Source organism: Tamandua tetradactyla, chromosome 4 (genome assembly GCF_023851605.1).
Source record: "Tamandua tetradactyla isolate mTamTet1 chromosome 4, mTamTet1.pri, whole genome shotgun sequence".
NCBI lineage: Eukaryota > Metazoa > Chordata > Mammalia > Pilosa > Myrmecophagidae > Tamandua > Tamandua tetradactyla.
This window is the reverse complement of record NC_135330.1, coordinates 70,826,852-70,847,849: the sequence shown is the minus strand read 5'-3', so window position 1 is coordinate 70,847,849 and position 20,998 is coordinate 70,826,852. Positions and strand designations below refer to the sequence as shown.

The 20,998-nt window shown below is 33.7% G+C and overlaps 1 protein-coding gene across 6 annotated transcripts in view; it reads left to right on the top strand.

The window, feature by feature from the left end:
• The window catches only part of RCOR3 (REST corepressor 3), a 59,312-nt gene extending 44,612 nt beyond the window's left edge, over window positions 1-14,700 (top strand). For 5 of the 6 annotated variants that reach the window (XM_077157758.1, XM_077157759.1, XM_077157760.1 and 2 more), the window contains 3 exons: window positions 3,490-3,547; window positions 11,358-11,599; window positions 12,071-14,700. In XM_077157758.1, coding sequence (XP_077013873.1) covers window positions 3,490-3,547; window positions 11,358-11,599; window positions 12,071-12,415 — 645 coding nt within the window. In that variant the 3' untranslated portion in view covers window positions 12,416-14,700. The remainder of the gene's footprint in view (window positions 1-3,489; window positions 3,548-11,357; window positions 11,600-12,070) is intronic. The other variant, XM_077157761.1, reaches the window with a different exon arrangement.
• The last annotated feature ends 6,298 nt before the right edge of the window (window positions 14,701-20,998 follow it).

Here is a 20,998-nt window from a genome sequence, read left to right as displayed (position 1 = left end):
TATGTTCCCCTTTCAGCTGAAATTTTCCTTTCCATACTTACACGTAGGCATTCTTAGAGTTCATTTCACCCTTTCTCCTTTCTCTTATAGATAACATACAATCTCCCACTTCAGCTATATTGAAGTCAGATCATATGTACATTTAAATGTGCCACAAATTCAACCATAGGCACTTGGCCAAATAAAAGAGGGAATGTTAAGTAATAGTAAGTACAGTAGTTGTGACAATTCTGCCTGAATTCCATTTATTGAGTATATACCCTAGAGAAAGCAGTCACGTTCTGGGAATCTACAATTCCTTTGAGTCAGTCTCGGCTTCCACATGCCTCTTCTGTGGGTGTCTTGCTGAGCTAGGTGAGATTCTAATATTTAAATATGCTTTTTTTGTACACCACCCTAAATTCAAGCCATTAGTTTTATCTGGGGGTTAACTGAAAAATTCATTCCAGTGCTGAAGGAGAATAACTGACTTAGAAATTATTGAGAAAACTCATGCTATGTCTATGCTACTTTTGTAAGGACATTTCAAGGTTTTGTTTTATTTTTCTTTCTGTTAATTCATAGGCTGATTTTGGAACCTGTTATCTGAGTAAGATATGACTCCATTGTATTCCTTTATAAAAATTTCCCAGACCCTTCAAAAATGTGTTTCAATCAATCAATCTGTTTTAGCTTCCAGTGAAACTTAAGTTCCACCTGAATGTCTTACTTAATATCTCATTCTCATGTATTCCAAATTAAACTCATCATCTTAGCCTCAGCTTCTCACCTCTCCCAAATTGGCATTTCTTGACTTCCTGAAGTCTTAATGGCATCACCCTTCTCTTAGCTTTCCAGGCTGAAAGCCTTATTCTACCCCACAGCATCCTCTCCTGCCCCCCCCAAAAAAAAACAAAAAAATAATTGCTTATTAAATTTAGTGTGAACTCATCAATCTTTGTTTTTTTTCAACCTTGATTTTTGTTTCTCTTCCAGTCTTACCGTATTTTTATTTAGCTAAAAATCGTTGACTTTCCAAGCCTATCTCCCACTTCTTGAAAGAAATCTTGTTCCCTACACGTGAAATGCTTTCTCCTTGTCTTGCCTTTCAGAAATGTGTATTCTAAAACCCATCTCAATCTCCAGCCCTTCCAGCTTTTTTTCTCTTATTCCTTTTTCTCACATCTTTGAATTCCAGTATATTCTGTACCTTTTTCTTTTTTCTTTTATTTATTTTGTACCTTTTGCTTTTGTAATTCTTTGTGTTCATCCAATTTCCTGATTAGATTGTAAGCACTGTGAAATTTAGATGATGTATCTTTATTCCATACTCTACACTGTAGGCATATAAAAACAAAACATATTTGATTTTTTAAAAAATAAGTTTTCACAGTGCATGTGATTTCTCTTTTTGATTTTTTTGTTCCCTTCACATTAATAATACCTTTTCCTCCACCTTTTGCATTTCAGATTTAACAAATATCACCGATCAGCTTCTGTTTGCTCAGGTGCTGTCTTACATGCATTTTTACATCTATTCTAAATATATCCTCAGTTCCAGTTTTATTTAATCCTCAAAATAACTTACAATGTAGATATTACAGAGGATCCTCAGTATCCAAATACACATTCATATCAGTGAAGCATGGGAAAGCAAAAGTTGCCAAACAAGAAAATATTCACTAGTGAACTGATCATTTATAAACTTAGGCTATACTCACCAGCTCTTTCTAATGAACTCTATCTATCCATTATATCAGTATCTTTTTTTTTTTGTAACTCTCTTACTAACAGAGTGCAATTATAGCACAAATCAAACTAAACTAACATAACTTGCAAAAGATGCAAGATAATAAGAAAGTCGGTGAAATTGTAGGAGAATGTTTTAAATCACCTACAAAACTGTTGAATATCCAGTATAATTAACAATTAGAGAAAAAAGTATGATGACTCATAGATAAGTGCTTCAAAAAAGAATAATTTGAGTAACAAAGAATCGAGAGGCTGTTGAAAAAAAAACATTGAAGGCTTTCAGAACAAAAATGACCAACCCATATTATGATCATGTTGCAAATTTCAAAGCCAAATGGTATATTTTTTATTGTGAAATATAGCATATATGCAGAATAGTGATAGATTTCAAAGTACATTTTAACAAGCTGTTATAAGGAACAAACTTCAAAGTACGGTATGCCTTATAGTTCCACAATTTCAGGTATTTCCTTCTAGCTGCTCTAATACACTGGAGACTAAAAAGAAATACAAATGTAATGATTTAGTAGTCATACTTATTTCTTATATTCTATCTTCTCTGTTATAACTCCTCCCTCTCATTTGATCCTTCTCTCAATCTTTAGGAATACTTGGGCATTCTAACTTCTTCATGTTAACTTCTATCATCTTTCTCTCTTCATTTATTTCTTTTCCCTTTTTTAGCTTTGCTTCATCCTGTTCTTATTACTACTTCTGTATGTCCTCATCATTTTTTCCTACTCCCCCTTTCTTATTTCTTCTTTACTGTTGTTCCTTTGCTTCATCACCAGTATCCTAACCTTGAGGCTTGTCTCCTCTTTGCTGAGTAGCCTGCCTTGCTGTCCCTTCTTAATCTCATCATCTGGAATTCAGTTCTTTCTGTTTTCAGTTTTTCCCTCCTTTACTCTAAGTCTTTTTTTCACTTTTTCCTTTCTCTGCTAATATTTGTGTGTGTTTGTGTTTCACCCTTTCTCCTGAATCTTACAGCTCTTCACATATGTTGATAAAGTTGGTATTACCTAGAAGTCTCTGCATATTGCAGAACCTCTTACTTCTAAGACTATGGGTGAGGTAAAATCTTAATGTCCCTTTTCCACTTTCTTTCTCTTTTGCCTAGTGTGTCCAGGTATTACAATAGTCATGGGGTATACACTTATGATTTTTGTTTGCTTGTTTGTCTATTTCAACAAAAATACTGGGAATTCTTGGGAAAGATGTCTGTTCTTATCAGTGGGTCACTTTGTTTTTCAGAACTTTAAAAAAATATTTTAGAACTTAGTACTGTTTACAGTTCTATGCTAATTTTACCACTGCTATTAGGATGTAGGGATAGGTTTAATCTAAATATGAAGGGAAGAAATTTTTAAAAGAGTCACAGATCCTCTTTAAACAAAAAGTATGTCTCTTAAAACATTTAAAATAGGCTAAAATTAATATCTACAACATGTGATAGGAACATGGTAGTAAGAGAATGGGGTGCCTACACTAATAGATTTTTTCAGGTATTAATGCCTCTGATAAGAACATAATTGCAAATGTTGTTCATTCCTAAATTGATTCATTTCCCTTCCACATTATCTTTCTGTTTGGCTAAAAGGTAACTCATAATATATATTTTTAAACATTGAATCTTCATAAATCAGAATTTTAGTAATCTCATGTTTGTGATTTGATGAAAAGTTAAAAAAAAAAAGTAAGCAGTTTTGAAAAATGTCTGTCTGCATATCCTCATTAGGAAACTTCTCTTTAATTTTGTAGTCAAATCAGAAAATTAATGCCCGTTGGACCACAGAGGAGCAGCTTCTAGCAGTGCAAGGTATATTAAAGATAAGCAGTTATTATTGTTATTATCTTTAACTTGTCATGAAAGGTGCCTACTGTAGTTCTTCCCTCCTTTGGAAATGGATCAAGAAAGGGCTCTTGTGTTCACCACAAAGTCCTGATGATTAGGAGTTCTGTGTTTAATTTGTAGATGTGTTTCTCACTTATTATATACTGAGCCTGTGTTCATTTTGGGTTGTGGACAGCACATACACATTCTCAGCATTAAATAAAGTGGTGATGACAAGCACAAACATATCACTTGAGCTCTCTGTGCCTCTGCTTTCAACATTCCTGCAATTGGGTTCATTCTTACTATATCATTTATTGATAACTCATGGTTGAAAGCATAAGCGCACTATGATAATGCTTCTGGTTTCTCTAATTACTTTGTATGATAGTATTTCTCTTTTGAAAAATGTCAGGTACTAAAAATATTAATTATATGATTAACTGTCAGGGTATCATAAACGTACTTAGGAGATATGCCAGTGAGGGCTTATGAATTGAAAGAAGAATATATATATATAATATTTTAAATGCATTATTTATATATCGTTTTGTTGAATTTGCATGGCAGAAGACTTTCTGTATTACAAATAGCCGTGGGCAAATTGGAAGCATTATAAACTTGAATTTTCTCATGTTTTGAGTACTTAAAGAAGGACAAATTATATACTTTTCAGTATTTGGGTTTTTTTTTTTCCTTTATCCTTATCTACAGATTGATTGTGTAATTTAAGCTTTGGTCTATATTTTGTTTCTTCCTAGCTGAGCCCTCTTTGTGCTGAGTACTAATAGCTTTTTATCTAGGTTAACTAATATGAAAGAACAAGGCCTAATAAATATGTGTATAATCGTTCTAGCAGTGAAACATGAGCACGCCTTTAAAAATATTTCCAGATACTCACTGGAGAACATATTTAATGTAAAAAATGTTGTACAAGCATCATTCAGATATGAGAATAATGTAATTAAAGATTGACTGATGGGTGACTCTGCAGTTGGATTAGGGAGAGTGAGAATTATCCAGCTAGTATGATTTGAAAATGTCACAGGCAGATGCCAGCAGGATGATATCAGCCTTCCTTTTTGGCCTATACAGCATAACACAATCATTTCATACTGAGAAATACTTGGTATTATGGAGACAGGGTGCTAGATGTGCATTGAGTACATCCATTATTGTGGAACGTTTCTGAATTAATCAGAACAAAGTTTAGTTCATTTATAAGGTTCAATGATAGCTGTTTTAAAATTAGGAATTGACTGTTCATAAATTTGTTTTAAAAATTAGTGCGCATTTTCAGTGACTGCTTTATATTAATTTAGAACTGTGATGACTTATAGCTCTAGCATTATTTTTAAAAGACATTGCTTTTATTCACATAAAGCTTGTTTCACGCCATCATATTACATAGCCTGTAAAAACTGAACCCTGATTTCCAGTATTCAGTTGCTTAAAGGTCAGTAGGTGAATCCTGTGCTATTGTATAAGAAATCATCCCAGTGAAAGGATTTTCTGAAGAGGATCTCTTTGGAAAATCTGAGCTCATGTTTCTGAACACCGTATTAGGATTTGATGTTCTATAACACTGCTTTAAGTGGTACAGTCCGTTGAATCTTATGGCTGGGTTGGATACCATGCAAAGCTGCGTTCAAGGGAAGAGGCAATAGCAAGATTTCGAAACATAGTTTGAGCTATATATGTGGACATTATCTTGTCCAGTAAATATTAAAAGAATGGAGTGTTAATACATATAATCAAACATTTCCTCTAGTTTATAGTCACTATTACATTCTTATGCACATTTAAAAAGTAACCCTTAAATAAAAATTACACTAATTTGGGAGTTTAATGAAAATATGCATTAGGATTTTGAAGGTACTCTTCTCAATAAGAGTTCATTTTTGTTATATTTATTTATTTTTACTATTTGTTTGAATTTTTTTTAATCCAAACCTTTCTGTTCACCTTTCTGTTTCGTTACTTAAGATTACACAATATAAAGCCATTTGTGTCCCAGTTGTTTTAGAGAGAATTTAGAAGTCCCATTTTTGTTTCATATGCCCACACATTTATATAACGCACAGAAGAATATCTTTTAAACAGTATGATCATATAGTAATATCACCTGTACTTGAGTGTCAGTGTGGTTAAGGTACATAATTGCAGTTATGTGTGTAACATGTATAGTTTGCTATCCTGAAGTTTTTATCCTAGTGGGCAATTGTTTTTGTTTGTGCTGCTGTAGCCGCTGATTTTTATACTCTTTATTTATGGTAAACCTTTATGTGGTATTAATCTTATGGCCATTTCAGTTTTGCAGAGTAATAATAAATTATTTATGTTTTGTTATTAACTGTTTTTAATTTGTATGGCACTTTATATTCAATACATACTTTCTGATTTAACACTCATTTGTTAAAGGCATTATTTTGCCTTACTCATAATAGATTTAAGTGACATGGAGGAAGAAATATTGACTCTGTAAGATTTATAACTCTCCTGTTAAATAAACATTTTTTTGTAGTAACTTTTTAAAAACCAAATAAATATATGAAGATCATTTTCTGGAGTGTAAATATATATTTTCCACCTTACTTTCCTATCCCATCTACTCATATTTGTTACTAACTAAATGCTAACCATTTAAATTAAATTTTCCCTTCTTTCTCACTTAATTGAGATGGGGAAAAATCATTCTTGGACCAAATATGAATGTCTATTTATATTTTTGTAATCTATCATTTCTAGTTTCAACAGCATTCTTCAGGAGTGCCTTATGATTTAATCAGGTGATTATTTAATCCTTCAAAAATATTTTTCAAGAGTGATATTTCTACAGTTTCTTCTACCTATTCCAGCCTTGAGTACCTAAATTTACTGTTACAACAAATACTAAGTTAACACCAAGACCAATTATACTCTTCACATGTTTGCATTAATGATGAAATATCCTTGTTTGTGGCTTGTGAAGAAATTACCCTAAAGTCAAAGTTGATATTCATATGTTAAACTTTCCTTATTTAGAAAGAAATTAGATTCTGGGTGCATGTGTGTTTTGCATCAAATTGAACAGTTAGTGACTGTTTTAAAAATGTAAAGTGTGGGAAGGGGCAGAAGCAGGTAAACAATTATTTGCCACTTTTATTTCAGGTTGCCTCTTAAATGCCTCATTTTCTAGTAGTTAGAAAATGAATACATTATGCGCCCAACCAAACCAAAACATTTGTGCTATTTTAGCAAAAACAACAACAAAACTTCCAATTTATCAAAATATCAACTTTAATTTTTAGTTCTTTTTCATTTTGCCTGCCTACTCACATAAAACAGAAAGTGACAGGACTGTGTTCCAATGGGTTATCCTACCTTTAAATTTTACCTTCCTAGTTAATAAATTCATTCCTTTTTAATAGAAATGAAGATGCAGGTCTAGAAAGTGTCTTCTTTCTAATTTTATCTCATACTAACAAAAGCTAGAATGGTAGAATGGTTCATAAAGTAAGGGGAAAAGTAGATTTAACAATTCAGAAAATCATAGGGATAGTGACCCAGTATGTGAACAGTCAAAAGGAATTAGAAAAGGAGATTCTTTCCTTTCCATATAACAAATACCTTTATATGGACAGAACCAGTTCATATAAACCAGTTTGCTTTAGACAGTTTTCTATTGTAACAGATAACAATAAGAATGAGATCTAAAGTAAAATTGTCAGACCTATCTATGTACTAATTTCACATAATTATTCAAACTTCTAAGCAGTTTTGTAATGGAATTTAATTTATAATAAAGAAGATTGGAACCCAAGACCCAGAAGAGAACAGATAGATACTGGGGAAAGAAGATACGCTTTTGACTTTCAGCCCTTACATAGATGTACCACTTTCCTACATATACCACTTTTCTACTGCTATTCGTATCTTTTCTATCTTCTTTAATTCCAAATTCTTGAAGAGGTTTTTGGGAGGTGTAAAGAAATGCACATTTCCAAAAATGTTTAAAATTAACTCCTATTATTAGAAAAGGACTATATCCCTTGAGTTTCTAGATGTCACTGTTTTTATTATGCAAAAATAGATTTTTGAAAAATTAATCTTTCCCAGTTATAATTTCATGCTCTTTTTAAATAGATTTGCTATAAAGAAGCAGAAAAAAATATTCCCCCAAATTTTCATTACCCAGAAGCAGCTTGTCAACTATTGATATTTCAGCTTTTTTTGTTTGTTTGTTTGGGGGGCGGTAGCCCAAAATCAAAGTTTAAAAATAACCGTTTAAACATACCAAAAGTACTTATCCATGATAGGATTCCTTCTAACTAAAAAAATTGAAAAATTTTATGATTCCATGTCCAGTATTGGGAAACACCATATTATAAATGCTCCTGAAGGTTACCGTCTTACTAGCCATAGCTCAAAACACATGAATAGATGTTTTGGGGTTGGGTTTGACATTACCCTATTTGTTAGAAATGCTGGTAATCATAAAATGTAATAAAATATCCTAATGAGTTACATCTTTATGTTAATTCCCAAATAAGGCTTTTAAAGTACATATTAAATTTTATAAGGTATCATCTGCCAAAGTTAGAAGTCAAGTTGTTTCATTGTAGCTTTCAAATGAAATTTAGAAATTTGACAGAAAACAATTTTTTCCTCTTCCTGGTACAATTTACTTTCTACAGCATTCTCTTATATTTTTATTCAAATGATCATTGAAAACCTGACCTTTTGGGTGGGCCACGGTGGCTCAGCAGGCAGAGTTCTCACCTGCCATGCCAGAGACCCAGGTTCGATTCCTGGTGCCTGCTCATGCAAAAACAAACAAACAAAAAACTGACTTTAATTTAGCAACTGTGATTTAAATGAACTTGAGGCTTTGTATCTTCAGGAAGGGAAGTTGTCTTAATAATCTTATTTAACTCCCATGCTGATAAAGTAAGCAGATTGCCTTACATATAATAAACTATGAGAAAGAAAAAAAGATGGGACTGCCCTTCACCCCAGGAACAGAATGGAGCTAAGAAAGTGCTGATGCTATGTGTTGTTCAAGTTTACTGTTCCTCATTATTACTTGCTAGCTTGTCTTCCAGAGGAGATTTTTCTGAAGGAGCAGTCCCAGTAAGTTGTTTCTTCAGTCAGTGTTTGACTAACATCTGCCTATTTGCCAGCCATAGTAAAGAAATTAAGAATTCCACCTTTTCACCAAACCTTGCTGTTGAGCAGTGTTATTGGTGTGAAGTTGATAACGAACCCAGCTATATATGCCACTTTTGGTTTTAGGAAGAATTGAGAAGAAAAATCAATGATGAATTCCCTGAGTACTTCCTGTCCACTCAGTACTATAGTAATGCTGGTGCTGATTTGTATTTCACAGGACAGTATTTCCCAACCTTTTTCACATCATGGCACACAGAAAATCATGAAATTTTGTTACAGCACACAGGGGCAAACAGACGAGACTACTTGGTTCCAGAGGTAATTGTCAAGGAGCTTTATAGCAGCTAGTCCAGATCGTGCCAGCTATCCTGTTGGAAAATGTTGATTAATCCTGATATTAATAACTTATTCTAAGTGTTCTGATTTGGATCCTCAACCCTAGTACAGAAGTCTGCAGTATGAGTGTAATGCTAAAGGTTTTGCAAAGCAGAAGATACAGTACTGACATGCATGAGTTAATAAACACATAGACATTCAACTCAGAACCTAGGTGACTCGGAAAAAGTCCCTGACATCCAGGGTCTCTGGAAAAACTAAAGTTCATATGAGAAGTAGTTTTGGGCTTGGGTCTGTAATTTTGGAATTGTATTGGTGTCAAGGTCAAGTCCCTTGTGCAAGAGAAAATAAAGTAGATCTAAAGAAGAGAGTCAGAAGAGGGAGTAGTTATATAATGGAATCAGACTTTGGGACAACTTAGTGATAGATTTTGGATTATATTTTGTTAAACACAGTTGTTCTGAGGGTTATAATATCTTCAGACTTGTAGCCAGAGTTAGTCCTAATGTGATTTCTTCCTAGGAAATACAGAAGATCTAACCCTATGCTTAAGGTTTTCATTTCTAAACTCATTTATTCAGTAGGTTTGGCCATTTCTAGACTGCAAATTAAGTATCCCCTATGAAAATTAGTACATCAATAGAACAGTGTGTCTGGTTTCTAATTAGTAGTTATTTTTCAGTGCCTCAATCTGAAATTTTATTCTTAAAAAGGGCCCAGATACTTTTTAAAATCATTTTTATTTTCTAAATTCTAAGGAGTAGAAAATTACTTGAATATATAAAAATAACCCCTACTATGAAATGACCCTGGATTTTTATTGCTAAATAAACCTTTAGTGGAACCTAGTCTCCATTATAAGTCATACTTAAGTATGAAGTCCAAATTGAAAATCAGTTCATGGTTTAAAGAGAATATAAATTCATTTATGTTGATAAATCATTGTAAACAATGTCTCAGGATCATTCTTACTTAATTGTCACGCATATGTGTTTCCTTTGAGGACAGCAAATAAGTATAGCAGATAAACTCAACTCTCCATTAAAAACGTTCTTTTAAGGTAATTAGGTATTCTGTGCCAGTTGGTATCAGTAAGAATATATCTAGCAATTCTGCTAGGGTATGAACACATTTTTATTTTATTGTCTCATCTGTGATTATGTGTTTGTTAAGTTTATTTAACACCCCATATATCTGTATGTTTAGGTTGAGTTACAGCCTTTAATATCATAAGCATCAGTATTTTTATTTCCTTTCTTATCACTTTCATTGAGTTACTGGTTGTTGGGTTTTTGTTTGGGTTTTTTTTTATGTTTTAAAAAGAGCTATCAAATTTAAAAATCACAATTCCTCACAACTTTTATATTTTAAGCTAAGTGCATCTCTTTCTACAGTGAGTAAACTACTTTTAGAATTTTCTTCAGTACACTATCCATCTGATTTACAGACGGTCATTTTAAATTCTGCAAAACAATTGGTAACCTCAAGTTCATAAATAAGTTATCTTCATTTTAATAAACCTTCATAAAATAAAACTTCCTAGATTTTAAGGTAATGATGTTGAGTAAAACAAGTACTCTACAGTAGTCACTACTGTAATCTTAAGAATCCTTCATACCTGTAGTCCTTAGAACTATTAAATGAGTTAAAATCTAACTATGAAGAAGATCTTCCATTTTTTATCCATTAGATTGTGATGGTTCTCCTGTTTTTTACATTAAAATCCCTATCTCTTTTCTATTCCTTGGTACCCGGGTGGGATAGAGTATCCTATCCCTGGTGAGATAGGCAAGTAATTATGTTGAAGTTAGCATTAAAACCAAAATTAAAATGCTTTTCTTAATGGGGAACCCTGAGACAACTCACTCAGTCCATGGAGGGGATAAAAGTGAAGGCTTATTCCCATCCAGTTTTGTTTACAAACGGTGTTGCTCAAATTTAGGTGACTGGCTACTAGGGAAATAAATGAATATGGAATTGAGGATGGAACAAAGAATTCAATGCTTTACAATAAATGGACTGTATTTGAGAGTTCAAGAGAGGATTGGAGAAAATAACTGAGTATGTAAAAAATGGTAAGTTTCTGATTGTTTGGTAGAAGGCAAGTAGCTGGCTCAATGAAATGACATAATTGATAGTTTTCATCCTGTGACCCTGATATCTTAGCTTCTGACTCAGAATTGAGAAATGAGCAGAGTTTATCAGAAAGGATTTTCATTGCTGGTATCTTTTGTGTGTGCATGATGTTTAGTACACACAGCTCTCCTTATTGATCCTTCACAGGTGTATTATTTACTTTGCCTTCCAGGTGTCCGCAAATATGGTAAAGATTTTCAAGCTATTGCAGATGTAATTGGCAACAAGACTGTTGGCCAAGTGAAGAACTTCTTTGTAAACTACAGGCGTCGGTTTAACTTAGAGGAGGTATTGCAGGAGTGGGAAGCAGAACAAGGAACCCAGGCTTCTAATGGTGATGCTTCTACTTTAGGGGAGGAGACAAAAAGTGCTTCTAATGTGCCATCAGGGAAGAGCACTGATGAAGAAGAGGAGGTGTGTTTGTGTATGGAATTTGAGCTAATATGAGTTGAGGAATCACCATTTTGTATGGTGTTCTCTAAGGTTAATTTGTCAGAGGACAACTAAATGAGCATGAAAGGTTGACAATACACTTAACCAGTGGTGCATTTCTCATGAATCTTAAGTCATAATGACATGCTAAGTTCTGATACTAGAAGAATGGAGAGTGTATTGTTCTTTCATAGTCTTATTTTTATTTCCAGTGTTAAGCTGTTTACTAATAAAGATGCCTGTTTGGTAGCCTCGTTGCTTTTTCGGTTTTTTTGTTTTCTGTTTTGTTTTAACCTTTAAAATAAAAGAAGCTTGTGCTTCCAATAAACACTGGTGTTATGTTTCGTTTTGTTTTGATTTGTTTTGTTTTTCCTGTGACAGCCCAAGCTATATTGTATTAAGTTCATTAGGAACCATTATCTCATGCATGTATTTTTGTTTCCTCACCTCTAGGCACAGACCCCACAGGCTCCTCGGACTCTGGGTCCATCACCTCCTGCCCCATCATCCACTCCAACACCAACAGCCCCCATTGCCACTCTGAACCAGCCTCCACCGCTTCTTCGTCCAACACTGCCTGCTGCCCCTGCTCTTCACCGGCAGCCTCCTCCACTCCAGCAGCAGGCTCGGTTCATCCAGCCCCGGCCAACGTTAAATCAGCCTCCACCACCTCTCATTCGCCCTGCTAATTCTATGCCGCCCCGTCTAAACCCAAGACCGGTGTTGTCCGCAGTTGGTGGTCAACAGCCACCCTCACTTATCGGAATTCAGACAGATTCACAGTCCTCACTGCACTAAAAATTAAATTGGACAGAGTTGCAATAACTTTTTACCCCATCATACCAATATTCATCTGACTGATGCAAAAGAGAGAAAAGGATAATCCTTTCTAGATACTGAGGCTGCGGACTAGTTCTGTGGCAGTGGAATAGCATATTTGGATGGCTAAGAAATTTTTCAGTTCACTAGACTAAAATGTTACGCAACAAAAAGCCTCCAATTAGCCTCTTTTCTAGAGTATATGTTCAGTGACATGATCTCATGAGAAAAAAAAAAAGATTAAGTATTCTATGTACCAAGTTTTCTTTGTTTTATTTTTACCATATTTATTTTATTGAAGTTCTTTGTATTCTAGCCGCTAATAGTCAAGGCTCTTAGTATAGGAATATTGATTTAGGAATTGTGATAACTCCTTAAGTATCTTAAGTTAAAGACATTTCACTTTTTGTCTTTTTTTTCTTTAATTTAATTTTTTTTGAATAAACCTTTTCCTATGTTAGGAGTGCAAGAATAAATAGCGTGCATTTCAGATTGACATATGTTCATTTACTTTATGCATATACTTTAATGCATATTTAAGAAATTATAGCTGCATATCCCTTTTTTCAAAAGATGTTGCTTTTTTTTCTAAAGGAATTTTAATGTATTCCTTTAAAAGAAAAAGCAATTTACTCAATTGCAAAGCAATTATATGAAACCACAAAGAATGTACTGAATCTACTAACTCTTTAATATACAGTTTAGGGTCTTAGTACAACGTCCTTGTTTAGAGGTCATTGGTCCATCTATGAGTAATAACAGGATTGAAATAATAATTTTACATACAAACAAGGACTTAATATGTTGAAGTACAATATCTTTTTTTAAGTTCCTTGACAGTGGGGTTAATTTTTTTTTTATGTTTCTAAACACTATGTGCTTTTAATTAGTAGTTGCCTACACTTGGGAACTTTAGGAGAGAATTATATTTTATTCTGTGGAGATGGTGCTTATGGAAGCATTTATTTGCCAGTACCCTTTTTGTGTTTAAGTTTTTCTGAACTTAAAATTGCCCTCATACTTATTAATATGGTCTCCGCATAATATAAAATATGTTTTCATGGTAAATCTCTATTGTACTATTTGGATGCAGTTTGCAGCTGACCTGTGTTTGTGGGTTTGGTTTAGGGTTAGGTCATCACATTATTTCATAAAATAAAATGAAGAATTTGTTCTGTGTTATCTAAAGATGTACCAGTATATTGTCACAATTGTGCTGTTAACTAAAAATACCGAGACCCCTTTTTATAAAGAAACAAAAAGACGTTAAAAGTCTTCCCTATTCAACACATAATCGTTAAGGACCTACAAAGAATATTTTAAAAGTGATAGTATTTCAGCAATGTGTTACTGATATTTTTGATATAATGATTTCTATTGGAATCTTGACTTGTGCAAAGGGACTTAGGTTACTAGTGGAACATAAGGCTAAATGTACATTCCCATTCTCATCACATTTAGAACTACATCAAGAAATGGTCACCATCAAGGGCCTTAATTTATGTTTTGAGAGATCATGTTTTCCCCAAATATTGGAAAAATAGTCTCTGCCTTTGGCTCTAAAGCATTATAGAGCTATAGATTTAAATTTGTTGATTAGTTTTAATTCAGAAATTTAGATCACTTCTTTCCATAGGGATTTTAAGTTCTGGCATAATCTTAAAAATCTTTTTCTAACATGGGTCCTTTTCTTTCTCCTTAGATCATCTCAAATAGTCCTTCGCCCTGGATTGTAATCAGATAAAATCTGATTTAAAATTCAAAAATTTATACACTTATTTTTTCTTTAAAAGCCACAATAGACAGTTATATATCTTAAAAGATATTATCTAAAGCATTTTTGTAAGTACTTAGATCAAGTCTTGCATATGTGCACACAATATCTTTACAGCTTTTATTGTCTTGTCTTTTGTCAGTAGACCTTCAGTATACAGTCTGTGGGATATGTCAAGTTGGTCAGCACTAGCATCTGTCCAGCTGTTCAGTATATTGTAATCCATTTAAAATCTCCTATCCCAGACATTGGCCAAGGTGCTGCATCTGAGGGATATTCTGTAATTTGATTTACGTAAATGAGAGCACACAGTAGAAAAATCTTAGCCTCATAGTAATATGACATGTATATAGTGAGATGTCTTTATCGTGTGCTTTGCATATTTTGTAAATATCTTGCACGTCATTTTTCTTTTTTGCTTAAGCAGTGTTTGGCCTGGAAGAGTGATATGCTTGCTGCTTAATCAAAGGATTAAAGATTTAAAGATGTCTATGTCTTCTATTTTTATATAATTTCATGTTGTATGCGGAATTTAGGACCACTTTACTGTGAAATTCTGAATACTGATTTTTATAAAAAGGCAAAATCTAGAAGTCTTCTAATAACCATTTTTATAATTTCAGGTTTATCCTTTTGGAAAAATCTACTCCCCAATGTTGTTTTTTTTTTTTTTTAACTTACATAACTAAAAATAAATCACAATGTTGGCACATCTGGTAAATTTAATGAAAAATATTTATATGATTTAATTCTAGTGCAATCTGGATGGAGGTAAAGGTAAGTTATGAGCAAGACTTCTTAATAAGCTTGCAATTAAGTAAGTAGTATAGATGTAAATAAAGATGAGAGAATGTAAAATGCCATCTTAATATAGCCCTACATTCTTTTAAGAAACAAAGGGAGTGTTTTTCAACTTAAATATTCATAAGAAAATAATAGAATAAATAATTGCAGAAAGAATCCAAGAATTAAATTTCAGAAACCATACTATATTTTATTAAATTATGTCTACAAGAAACTTTTTATCTCATTTTCTGACAGCTGTTTCATGAAAGTGCATGAACTTTCTGTTAGGGAAAAAATAGGTCACCTATAATTCCCTCTAACATTCATCTTTATTCTAAGTTTAAATAACTTTTAGTGTATGTTTTGTAGCAATATGTTTTAGTAACAATGAAGTTTGGGGTTTAAACATGAAAGGGAATGCTAAATTTGTAAATTTTTCAAAAGATTTTCTAATCATTTCAGTGACTGCTCAAGTAGCCACCCAGAGCAGGAAAAAAAGACTTTTCCTAAATTCTAAACACTTAAAGGAGAAACAGTGAAGACAAGAAATTAGTGTTGGATTGAGATGTTTGCAAATTGCAATATCACAAATTTAAAGTAGACTATTGTCTATTATCTTGATAAGAGAATGAGTATTTACAATGCAGAAAATTATTAAACCTTAGCATCCTAACGCGGGAACATAGTTGATCAGGGTCTCTAAGGATAAGATGTTGACGATGCAAGTGGAGGTATTTTGGAGCAGTCTTCACTATATATATATATATATATATGACATAAGAGAAGTCTTGAAAGGCTTTATATAATGTCTTTTTCTTTTCCTTTGAATTATTTTAAGGAAAGATGAGTTTTTATTCTGTATGATTTTATCTTATTTAAACATAGAATAACAGAAGATTCTGAATACCACCACACAGCTATCTCTTGAGGTGTATGTCTAGCTTACTGCTCAGAACAGCTCTTACTTGGCAAGATTTGGTGTAAAGAGACCTTTTACCAAGACCATTTTTTGTTGACATGCTCTTTCTTCAGCCTTTCCAAAAAAGAATTTTAAAGAAATTCAATCACTAAGAGGGCCTTGTAATTTGACTAATATGTTTAGAATTGCTTCTCTACCTTTAAAATGATGACTCTTCTTCACGTTATCATTAAACTGGTTATGACTTGTAGTATATGTCCTCATGAACAATACATTAGTGAAATAAAAAAAAAGTACAATGCAAAAAGAACTTCAGTTCAAGATGGCCAGTTGAATAGACTTACTTATTTTTCTTCCCCAAATTTTACTGAATGACAAGAAACATAAAAACCAACATAATCCTTAGCCATGCCGGAAAGCCAGGAGAGGTGCTCCTAGCAAATGGGAACAGATATATGACAAAACCACACAGAATTAAGGAATCTCCCAACTCCATAAAGGCAAGATGTAGAGCTAGAAAAGGTACATTCTCAAAAGAATCCCATAATAATCTAAAATTGAGACATGGCTTGTGAAATAAGTCCAGTGATTCTTGCCTCCTGGTATGCATGCCCTTGTGTAATCTCCCCTTCAGTTTGGGCTTGACTTAGTGTCTTGCTTCTGATGGAATAGAGCAAATGTGAAACGATGTCACTTACATGATTGGGTTACAGCAGACGGTTTTCTTCTCTGCTTTGATACTTTAATGAAGCAAGCTGCCATGTAGAAGCTGAGTGCAGCCTTGAGCCAACAGCCAGTATAGAACTGAGGCTCTCAGTTCAACAACCTCCAAGGAACTGAGTCCTCCCCCAAACCATGTGCATTTGGAAATGGATCCTTCCCTAATTGGGCCTTAAGATAGAGTCCAGCCAATACCTTGACTGTAGCCAATGACAGACAATGAAGCAGAGACTCAGTCAAGCCATGTCCAGATTCTTTACCTATACAAATGGAGTTATGTGTTTTTATTGAGCTACTAAGTTTTGGGATAATTTGTTGTGCAGCGATAGCTACCTAAACAATGGATAAATTTATACCATGTTAATCAAAAAGTTGGAATGGCCATATTCATATCAAAGTAGATTCCAAAGTAAATAATATTATTGGCGATAAAGATGGTCATATGGTAATACAAAAGATGTCAATTCATCAAGAGGGTTACTAACAGAACTCCAAGAAGAAACAGGCAAATCCAAAATTAAAAATAAAAAAAGAAATAGGCAAATCCACTAGGTTAGATAACACCCATCTCTCAACAATTAATATAACATGTAAACCAAAAATCAGAATATACAAGACTTGAACCACCTTTACCTATTTGAAATTTATAGATCTTTCTATCCTACAGTACCAAAATAAACGTTCTTTTTATGCACACATTAAATATCTCCACTAATGACTGTATTCTGTTATAAACAAGTTTTAATAAATGTAAAATTATTCACCCAGAGTATTTTTTCTGAGTACAGTGGAATTAAATTAGAAATCAGCAACAGAAGGAAATCTAGGAAATCTCCAAATATTTGGAAATTAACACACTTCCAAATGACCTATAGGCCAAAATAGTAATCCCAGGGGAAATTAGGAAATATCTTGAATGTAGGAGAAAACACAATATATCAAAATTTATGGGATGCAGCAAAGTGGTGCTTAGAAGGAAACATAACTTTAAATATTTGTATTAGGTCTAAAAATCAATAAACTTTTGTCTTAAAAAACTAGAAAAGGAAGAGCAAACCTAACTCTAAGTAAGCAAAAGAAGAGAAAATGACAGGAAAATAACAGAGAAAATCACAGAAATTGCTTTTGAAAATAATATTGAAAAACTTCTATATAGAATGAACAAGTCAAAATCCAGAATTAAAGAGGGGTCATCAGGGCAGGCCATGGTGGCTCAGCAGGTAGGAATGCTTGCCTGCGATGCCAGAGGACCCGGGTTCGATTCCTAGTGCTTGCCCATGTTAAAAAAAAAAAAAAAAAAGTCATCACTATATGGCTGGCAGAAATTAAAAATTAAAATAACTTAAAGGAATATTATTAATAACATTACATTAACAAATTTGGAAACTTCCATGAAATGGAAAATTCTTACCAAAACTGTTTCAGAAAGAAACAGAAAATCTGAAATGGATAAACTGATTTGTAATTTAAAATCACATGAAGATGCCCACTAGAATGGCTACTATTAAAACAGCAACAACAGAAGGAGTATTGGAGAGAAAGTGGAGATAGGAACCCTCGTTTACTGTTGGTGGGGATATAAAATGGTGCTACCTCTGTGGAAAACAGTTTGGCAGTTCCTCAGAAAGTTAAGCATAGCATTTTTATGTTTTACCATATGTAACTCAGCAATCCCACTCCTAGGTATATGCCCAAAAGACTTGAGATCAGGTATTTGAACAAATATTTGCACAACAATGTTCATAGCAGCATTATTCACAGTTGCCAAAAGAGGGGAACAGCCCAAATGTTCATTAACAGATGAATGGAGAAACAAAGCATGGTATATGCGTACTATGGAATATTATTCAGTCATGAAAAGGAATGAAGTGCTGATGCATGCGACAGCATGGATGAACTTTGAAGATGTCATGTTAACTGAACTAATCCTGACACAAAAGGACAAACATCATATCTCACGATTAGAAATAATTAGAATAGGCAAATCCATAGAGTCAGAAACCCGGGGCTTGGATTGGGGTGGAAAATGAGGAATTAATGCTTAATTGGCACAGAATTTCTGTTTGGAGCAATGGAAAAGTTTTAGAAGTGGATGGTGGTGGTAGTAGCACAACAGTGGGAATGTAATTAACACCACTGAATTATATATTTGAATGTGATTAGGAGGGGAAATTTTAGGTTGTATAATGATCCTAGAATACTAATTTTTTTAAAAAATCGTAGGACTGTATAGCAAAAATAGTGAATGTTAATGCAAACTATGGACTAAAGTTAAGAGATTATTATAATAGTAGTGTTTCATCAATTGCAGTAAAGGTACCATACTAATGCAAAGTGTTAATAATAAAGAAAACTCTGTGAGGGGGATTATATGAGAACTCTGTTATCTGCATAATTTTTTTGTAAATCTACAACTGCCCTAATTAAAAAAAAAAAAAAAATCACATGTAGAAAAGTCCTGTCCCAGATAGCTTCTCTAGTGAATTCCCTGAGGAAAAAATAACAGTAAGCCTACACAATACTTTCAGAAAATGCAAGAAGAAAGAACATTTCCCAACTCATTCAATGAGAACAATATTACTCTGATTCAAAGCCAAACAAAGACATCACAAGAAAACAAAACTTCAGACCAGTATCTCTCATGAACAGAGATGCAAAAATCCTTAGCAAGATACTAGCAAAAGGATTATACAACATAACTCAGTGGTGTTTATCCCAAGAATGCAAGTCTAGTTTAACATCTGAAAATCAACTAATGTAATACACTAGGTTTTCTCAACCTTGGCACTAGTGACAGTGTGGGTTAGTTAATTCTTTGTGTCCATTGCAAAATGTTTAGCACCATCCCTAGCTTCTACTCACTAGATGATAATAATACTAATTACCTGCCCCCACCAAGTTCGACAATCAAAAGTGTCTCCAGACATTGCCAGATATCCCTTGGGGAGCAAAATCATCACCAATTGAGAATCACATTAATAGTATAAAGGACAGAAGATACGCAATCATCTTGATAGACATAGAAAAGTCATTTGACAAATGATAAACCATTTATGATAAAAATCTCTCAGAAAATTTGGAATATAAGGGAACTTTCTCAATCTGATAAAAAGCATCTACAAATAACACCACACTTAATGCTTTCTCCTAAGCAATCTTGGGGACCAAGACAAGGATACCTGCTCTCATGATGTCTATTCAACATTTTACTGGCAGTTCTAGCAAGTGCAATAAGGCAAGAAAAATAAAGGCATAAAGATTGAAAAAGAAGAACTAAAAGTGTCTTTATTCTAAGATGACATGATCTTGCATATAAAAATTCCTAAGAAACCTCCAAAAACCTACCAGAACTAAAAAGCCAATTTAAGACTGCTGCCAGTGCCCCAGTGGAGAAGCTGAGGTCAACATTGAATTTGAAAGATTTAAAGTGTACACAAAGCTGCTTCAGTAATTCAGCAATTAAGTGCATTGTTGTGAGTAACGGTGCCATTGGTAAAACATGTCCCCTGTTATTCTACACATAAGCACATTTCCGTCTGAATATATACTGACTGTTTTTGACAACTATGCAGTCATAGTTATGATTGGTGGAGAGAAAGCCAGACTTTTGATATTGCAGGGAAAGAGGATTACTGCAGATTACGACTGCTGGGTTATCCACAAACAGACGTATTTCTAATATATTTTTCAGTGGTCTCTCCATCCTTACTTAAGAATGTGACAGAAAAATGGGTACCTGAGAACCCACCACTGTCCAGACTCCTTTCTTACTTTTGGAACCCAAATTGATCTCAGAGATAACAGCTCTACTATTGAGAAACTTGCCAAGAACAAACAATAGCCTATTACTCCTAAGACTGCTGAAGAGCTGGCCTATGACCTGAAAGCTGTCAGATATGTGGCGTGTTCTGCACTCACACAGAAAGGCCAAAAGATGAAGCAATGTTGGCTGCCCTGGAGCTTCTAGTACCAAAGAAGAGCCACAGATGTGAGCTGCTGTGAGCATCTCTCCAGAGCCCTTTCCGCACAGCTGGTGTTGGCGTCGTACTAAAAGCAATGTTTTTTTAAGTCAAACCAAAGATTAAAAATTAAAATTCATTTTTGCAATAATGACAAATGCCCTGTACCTACCCTAAGGGCTTACCCTCATGTGAGGCGAGGCCCTTAGGTTTGGCCCTCCTTCCCCCTTTCAAAATAGTTAATTTTGAATAATTGTCATATTGTGAGAAAAATAATCAGTATAAATTTTTGTTTTGTTGTTTCAAATTTTTTTTTTTGTTTTGGTAAAAGCAAGACATGCTATGATGACTCTGTAACAGACTAATTTGAATTGTTGAAGCTACTCCCTGGCTCCACTCTGGAG